The sequence below is a fragment of the Pipra filicauda genome, unplaced genomic scaffold, assembly GCF_003945595.2.
Source record: "Pipra filicauda isolate LSUMZ 115617 unplaced genomic scaffold, ASM394559v2 scaffold1603_size8346_pilon, whole genome shotgun sequence".
In the NCBI taxonomy this organism is placed as follows: Eukaryota; Metazoa; Chordata; class Aves; order Passeriformes; family Pipridae; genus Pipra; species Pipra filicauda.
Window position 1 is genome coordinate 1 of NW_024104100.1, and position 7,920 is coordinate 7,920.

At 65.2% G+C, this 7,920-nt stretch overlaps 1 protein-coding gene across 1 annotated transcript; it reads left to right on the forward strand.

Annotated features, from left to right (window-relative positions):
• Nucleotides 1-3: 3 nt before the first annotated feature.
• On the forward strand, nucleotides 4-4,085 carry CTDNEP1 (CTD nuclear envelope phosphatase 1; the record flags this gene model as incomplete). Its single annotated transcript, XM_039379232.1, has 4 exons — nucleotides 4-126; nucleotides 972-1,083; nucleotides 2,763-2,847; nucleotides 3,949-4,085. Coding segments are annotated over 4 exons (381 nt in total), but the record flags the coding sequence as incomplete, so codon positions are not given.
• Between the last annotated feature and the right edge of the window lie 3,835 nt (nucleotides 4,086-7,920).

Consider the following 7,920-nt stretch of genomic DNA (forward strand, 5'->3'; position numbering starts at 1 on the left):
CCCCCCCAGGTGAGCCAGTGGTACGAGCTGGTGGTGTTCACGGCCTCCATGGAGATCTACGGCTGTGCCGTTGCCGACAAGCTGGACAACAACCGCAGCATCCTCAACCGCCGATACTACCGCCAGGTGGGCGGGGCCTGGCCCGGGGGGCGGGGCTTGGGTGTGGGGGGCGGGGCTTTAGCTTTGGGGGAGTGGTTTGAGTTTTGGGGGTGTGGCTCGAGTTTTGGGGGAGTGGTTTGAGATTTGTGGGTGTGGCTCGATCTGTGTGGGCGTGGCTTGCGTTTTGTAATTTTGTGGGTGTGGCTTGACCTGTGTGGGTGTGGCTTGTGTTTTGTGGGTGTGGCTTGACCTGTGTGGGTGTGGCTTGACCTGTGTGGGTGTGGCTTGACCTGTGTGGGTGTGGCTTGATTTGTGTGGGTGTGGCTTGATCTCTGTGGGTGTGGCTTGGTCCTTGTGGGTGTGGCTTGCATTTTGTGGGTGTGGCTTGGTCTCTGTGGGTGTGGCTTATATTATGTGGTTTTGTGGGTGTGGCTTGATCTGTGTGGGTGTGGCTTGTGTTTTGTGGGTGTGGCCTGATCCTTGTGGGCGTGGCTGGTGTCTTGTGGGCGTGGTGTGCGTTTCACAGGCACGTTGAAGATTTGTGGGCGTGGCTTGCCATAGATGGGTGTGGCCTGAATAATTGGGGGTGTTTCTTGTCTTGAAGGCGTGGCTTGAGTTGTGGGGGCGTGGCTCCAATCTTATGGGCGTGGCTTAGACTTGTGGTCGAGCGGTGGGTGGGGCTACCTGTGGGCGTGGTCAAGTGATGGGCGGGGCTATGCGGTGTCAGGGGGCGTGGCCACACTCATTGGGTGGGGCCAAATGTGGGTGTGGCCTTTAAAGGGGCAGAGCCCTGTGGGTGGGCGTGTCCCCAGGTGAGAGGGGGCGTGTCCCAGGTGAGAGGGGGCGTGTCCTGACGCGGCCCCGCCCCCCAGCACTGCACCCTGGAGCTGGGCAGTTACATCAAGGACCTGTCGGTCGTGCACAGCGACCTGTCCAGCATTGTCATCCTGGACAACTCCCCTGGAGCCTACAGGAGCCACCCAGGTACCCCCTGAGACCCCCCAGGGCCCCCCAAACGCCCCCTGAAAACGACATCCCCAAAACCCCCCAAAACAACCCCCAAAAACACCACCACCCCCCAAACCCCCCCAAAAACCCCCCCCTGTCCAGCATTGTCATCCTGGACAACTCCCCTGGAGCCTACAGGAGCCACCCAGGTACCCCCTGAGACCCCCCAGAGACCCCCCAGAGCCCCCCCTGAAAAATACACCCCAAAAACCCCCCCAAAACCCCCCAAAACACCCCGAAAAACTCCCCCGAAAACACCCCCCTGTCCAGCATTGTCATCCTGGACAACTCCCCTGGAGCCTACAGGAGCCACCCAGGTACCCCAAAATACCCCCCAGAGACCCCCCAGAGCCCCCCAAAACCCCCCTGAAAAATACACCCCCCGGGAACCCCCCCAAAAAACAACACCCCCCAAAACCCCCCCAAAACAGCCCCAAAAACCACACCCCTGGGACCCCCCAAAACGCCCCCAAACCAGCTCCCAAACACCCCCTAAAATGCCCCCCCCGGGGTCCCCAAAACCACCCCAGGACCCCCAAAACTACCCCCAGACCCCCCAGTTTTTCCCTGTACCCCTCAAAATCCCCTTCAGGAGCTCCCCAGACCCCCCCCAAAACCCTCCCAGGACCCCAAAATCCCCCCCTGTGCCCCCCCAAGACACCTCAAGACCTCCCCAGACACCCTCCTGAGATCCCCAAAAGCCCCCTGGGACCCCCAATTTCCCCCCTGGGACCCCCAAAACCCCCATCAGGACCCTCCCAAGACCCCCCAGACCCTCCCAGGCCCCCCCAAACCCCCCCTGTACCCCCCCAGACACCACAGGACCTCCCCAGACACCCCCTGGGACCCCCAAAAGCCCCTTCAGGACCCTCCCAAGAGCCCCCAAACCCTCCCAGGACTCCCCCAAACCCTCCCAGGCCCCCCCAAACCCCTCCTGTGCCCCCCCAAGATACCTCAGAACCTCCCCAAACACCCTCTGGGACCCCCAGAACCCCCATCAGGACCCTCCCAAGACCCCCCAGACCCCCCAGACCCCTCCCAGGCCCCCCCAAACCCCCCCTGTGCCCCCCCAGACACCTCAGAACCTCCCCAAACACTTTATGGGACCCCCAGAACCCCCTTCCGGACCCGCCCCAAGACGCCCCCAAAAAAACCCTCCGCCAGGAGCCCTCCCATGGCCCCTACACAACCCCCCCCTTGCCTCCCGCCCAAACACCTCAAGAAGCAGTCCAGACACCCCCCTGGGAACCCCCAAAAAACCTCCTTCAGGACGGCCTCCCAAACGCCCAAAAACGCCGTCTATTAACCCCCCAAACCCCTCCTGTTGCCACCAAGAAGACCCCTCAGGTGGTTCCCCCCTCCCAGAAACACCCCCCCTGAGACCAGACCCCCAAAACACCCACCGCCCACAGTGGGACCTCTCCCAAGATCCCCAAAACTCCTCCCAAGATCCCCAAAACTCTCCCAAGACCCCCCAAAAGCCCCCCCAAGACACCTCAGAACCTCCCCAAACACCCCCTGGGATCCCCAAAAGCCCCCCTGGGACCCCCAATTTCCCCCCGGGACTCCCAAAACCCCCTTCAGGACCCTCCCAAGACCCCCCAGACCCCCCAAACCCTCCCAGGCCCCCCCAAACCCCCCCTGTGCCCCCCCAGACAACGCCATCCCCATCAAGTCGTGGTTCAGCGACCCCGGGGACACGGCCCTGCTCAACCTGCTGCCCATGCTGGACGCCCTGAGGTGAGGGGGGGGCTTTGGGGGGGTCCTGGGGGGTCTTGGGGGGGTCTTTGGAGGGTTCTGGGGGGTCCTGAGGGGTTCTGGGGGAGCTTGGGGGGCATTTTGGGGGGCTGCAGGGGTTTGGGGGTGGCCCCCTGCTCAACCTGCACCCCTGCAACCTGCCCTGCTCGCTGCCCATGCTGGACGCCCGAGGTGAGGGGGGGGCTTTTGGGGGGGTCCTGGGGGGTCGTGGAGGGGTCCTGAGGGGTTCTGGGGGAGCTTGGGGGGATTTTTGGGGGGCTGCAGGGGGGTTTGGGGAGCCTGAGGGGACCCCAGTGGGTTCCTTGGGGACACAGAAGGGGCTGGGGGGGGGTCCTGGGGGTCTTTGGGGGGTCCTGAGGGGGTCTGGGGGGGTCTTTGAGGGGGTTCAGAAAGGGTTGGAGGTGTTCTGGAGGAGGTTTTGGGGGTCCTGAGGTGGTTCTAGGGGGTCCCAGGGTGGTTTTGGGTGATCCCAGGGGTGATTTAGGTGATCGTGAGGTGGTTTTGGGGGGTCCTGGGGTGATTTTGGTGATCCCAGGGCTGGTTTTGGGTGGTCCCAGGGATGATTTAGGTGATCCTGAGGTGGTTTTGGGGGGTCTTGGGGTGATTTTGGTGATCCCAGGGGTGGTTTTGGTGATCCCAGGGGTGGTTTAGGTGACCCTGAGGTGGTTTTCGGGGGTCCCAGAGTGATTTTGGGTGATCCCAGGGGTGGTTTTGGGGGGTCCCAGGGCTGTTTTTGGTGGTCCCAGGGATGATTTAGGTGACCCTGAGGTGGTTTTAGGGGGTCCTGGGGTGATTTTGGTGATCCCAGGCGTGATTTTGGTGATCCCAGGGCTGGTTTTGGGGGGTCCCAGGGCTGGTTTTGGTAGTCCCAGGGATGACTTAGGTGATCCTGGGGTGGTTTTTGGTGGTCCCAGAGTGATTTAGGTGACTCTGAGGTGGTTTTAGGGGGTCCTAGGGGTGATTTAGGTGACCCTGAGGTGGTTTTAGGGGGTCCCAGGAGGGTTTTGGTCCCCGTGGCACCCCCGGGGTGTTTCGGGGGGTGACTTTGGGGGTCTCACCGTGGCCCCTCTGCCCCCCCCAAAGGTTCACCGCCGACGTTCGCTCCGTCCTGAGCCGGAACCTTCACCAGCACCGGCTCTGGTGACCCCGGACCCCCCCGGGACCCCCTGGATGGGACCCCCTGGATGGGACCCCCTGGACGGGACCCCCTGGACGGGACCCCCTGGATGGGACCCCCCCTGGATGGGACAGGACCCCCCACGATGGGCCGGGACCCCCCAAAATGGGCCAGGACCCCCCCGGACCCCAACCAGGGACTGTGGAGGCACCGAGGGGAGACCCCCGGAATGGGACCCCCGGGACGAGACCCCCGGGACGAGACCTCTGGACCCTCCTGGCTTGGACCCCCCAGGATGGACGAGACCCCCCCCCGGACCTTCCTGGATGGGACCCCCCCACCCCGGGACGGACAAGACCCCCCCCGGCTGGATGAGCCCTCCAGGACCCCCCAGGATGGGCCCCCCCGGGACCCCCCCGGGACCCCCCCGGGACGGACTCTTTGCCCCAAAAAAAGGGGGTGAAGTTTCTTTCTTCTCTCGCCCCTCCGCGCCCCACCCCTTCTTTTTTTTTTTTTTTTGGGGGGGGTTTCTCGGAGCCACGTGCCGGATTTGGGGGCTGGTGGGGGGGGAGATTTTGGGGGGCCCCGGCCGCCCCCCCCCCCTCCTCGGACAGACGGACGGACTCGGACACTCGGGAGCCCCCCCCATGTTTTTAAAAAGCCCTTGGTCCCACCCCCGGCGTGTCTGTGCTTCCTGGGGACCCCAGACCCCATTTGGGGGGGTCTTTGTGCCCCTCCAGACCCGGCTTGGGGGTCTTTGTTCTCCCCCAGACCCATTTTGGGGGGCCTTGTGCCCCCCCGCCCCCCCCCGCCTCCCACAATGGTTTCGTCCGCCCTGCCCCCCAGACCCATTTTAGGGGTCTTGGTGGTGCCCCAGACCCATTTTGGGGGGTCTTTGTACCCCCCCAGACCCATTTCGGGTCCCCTCAGCCCCATTTTAGGGGTCTTTGTGCTCTACCAGACCCATTTTGGGGGGCCTTGTGCCCCCCCGTCCCCCCCGCCTCCCATAATGGTTTCATCCACCCTGTCCCCCAGACCCATTTTGGGGGTCTTTGTGCCCCTCCCAAGCCCCACACTGGGGGTCCTTGTGACCCCCCCAACCCAATTTGAGGATCCCTGTGCCTCCCCCAGCCCCATTTTGGGGGTCTCTGTGTCTCCCCCAGCCCCAACTTGGGGGGTCCTGTGCCCCCACGGACCCATTTTATGGGTCCCTGTTTCCCCCCAGACCCTTTTTGGGGGGTCTTTGTGCCCCCCCCGACCCATTTTTGGAGTCCCCATTTCCCCCCTCCCCGCCTCCCACAATGGTTTCGTCCACCAGGCCCCGCCCCTTCCTCCTCTGGCTCCGCCCCTTTTGTCTCCGGGTCACGTGACTCTCTCTGTTTACACCCCCCCCGGCCCCGCCCGCCACGTGACGTACCCCCCCCTTTCCCCAGCGCGCGCGCCGCGGTGACGTCACTCACGTGACGGGGGACAGCCGCAGCACCGCCGGATCCTTCCGCGCCTCCGCCCCGGGGGCCTCCCCGCGACCCCCGGAACCCCCCACCGGGAACGGGAACCCCCCGTCCGGGGACAGAGACCCCCCTGAGACCCCCCCGACAACCCCCCCCGGGCACCGGGACACCAAAAATCCCATCGCCGGCACGAACTGGGAGCTCTTAGGAGGGGAGCGGGATGAACTGGGAAAGGTCTGTGAGGGACCGGGAGCCCTTAGGAAGGGACTGGTGTGAACTGGGAGCCCTTAGAGGGGAGGACTGGGGGGAACTGGGATAAACTGGGAGCTGTTACGAGGGGTTCGGCTCCTTCCGCAATTTGCGTAGCGCTGAGGGCAGCGGCGCTAGGAGGGAACTGGGATGAACTGGGAGCCCTCCGGAAGGGACTGGGAGGTACTGGGATGAACTGGGAGCCCTCCGGAAGGAACTGGGAGGCACTGGGATGAACTGGGAGCCCTCAGGAAGGAACCGGGGCCCTTCCGCCATTTGCGTAGCGCTGAGGGCGGGGCGTTCGCGCCATTTGCCGGTCCTTACGCAGTTTGCGTAACCCCGCCCATTGCCATCCCTGGCTCCCCTTACGCCGTTTGCGTAGCGCTGAGGGCAGTGGAAGAGCCCCTTACGCCGTTTGCGTAGCGCTGAGAGCAGCGGCGCTAGGAGCGGACTGGGAGCCCTTAGGAGGGAACTGGGAGCTACTGGGAACCCTTAGGGAGGGACTGGAAGGTACTGGGATAAACTGGGAGCCCTTAGGGAGTTACTTGGATAAACTGGGAGCTCTTAGGAGGGGACCGGGTCCTTACGCCGGTTGCGTAGCGCTGAGGGCAGCGGCGTTAGGAGGGGACTGGGACGGACTGGAAGCCTTAGGAGGGAACTGGGATGATCTGGAAGCCCTTAGGGAGGGACTGGGATAAACTGGGAGCCCTTAGGGAGGGACTGGGATGATCCGGGAAAGCTCCGCGAGCCCTCAGGAAGCCACCGCGGCCCTCCCGCCATTTGCGTAGCGCTGAGGGCAGGGCCCTCCCTCCTTCGCGCCATTTGCGTAGCCCTACGCAATTTACGCAACCCCTTCCATTGCCGTTACCGGCGTTCCCCTTACGCCGTTTGCGTAGCACCGCCCCCCTTGCGCAATTTGCGTAGCACCGCCCCGTTGCCTCCCGCGGCGCCGCCTTACGCCGTTTGCGTATCCCTGCGCCGTTTGCGCAGCGCGGCGGGGGCGGGCCCGTATCCCTGCGCCGCCGCCGCCGCCGCCGCCGAAGCCTCCGGTCCCGGCCCGGTCCCGGTCCCGGTTCGGCCCCGACCAGGCCCCGGCCCCCGGCGCCGGCCCCGACCCGGCCATGAAGTTCCTGTACAAGGAGGAGCATCCGTTCGAGAAGCGCCGCTGCGAAGGCGAGAAGATCCGCAAGAAGTACCCGGACCGAGTCCCGGTGAGGGCGGGGCGGGCGGGGAGCGACCCCCCCCATTCCCTCAAACCCACCCCCCCCCACCCCCGGTGTGGGGACCCCCCCGGGCACCCCCCTGGGATACCCCCTGGGTACCCCCCCGGGACCATCAGGGATCGTCGGGGACCACCTTGGGAAGCGCGGGGTGCCCCCCCGGGATACACCCGGAAGCGTCCGGGACTCCCCCCCGGAACGCGAGAGAACCCCCTTTGGGGGTCCCCGCCTTTGGGACCCCCCCCTTTGGGGACCCCCCGGCATCGGTCAGAGACCCCCCCCGGACCCCCCAGAGCTACCCGGGGACCCCCGGGGGAACCCCCAGCCCCCCCGAATTGACCGAAGCCCCTGGGGACCCCCTCCGGCCCCCCCGGGGGACCCCAAAAGTGGCTCCGGGACCCCCCCTCGGGCCCCCTCCCCCTGTAGTCGACCATAAGACCCCCCAGGACCCCCCTTAGGGACCCCCCCTTGGGGACCCCCCCGGGATCGACCAAGAACCCCCCCCGGGACCCCCCTTGGGGACCCCCTGGAACCGTTTGGGGAACCCCCAAAAAACCCACCCTGGGACCCCCCAGAGAATCCTCAACCCCCCCCCAATAAACCCTCCTGGGACCCCCAAGACCCCCCTGAGATCCCCAAAACCACCCCAGGCCCCCCCGAAATCCATCTGGGACCCCCCTGGAGCCCCCCCAAACCCATCCCAGGACCCCCAAAACCCCCCTGGAACCCCCAAAACAACCCCCTGGTGACCCCCCCCAAACCCTCTGAGACCCCCAAAACCACCCCAAGGAGCCTCAAAATCCCCTCTGGGACCCCCAACCCCCCCCTTGGGACCCCCAAAACCACCCCAAGGAGCCTCAAAATCCCCTCTGGGACCCCCAAACCCCCCCGGGACCCCCCAAATCCCCCCCTTTTTCCTCCAGGTGATCGTGGAAAAGGCGCCCAAGGCCCGAATTGGGGACCTGGACAAGAAGAAATATTTGGTGCCCTCGGACCTCACAGGTTTGGGGGGGTCCTG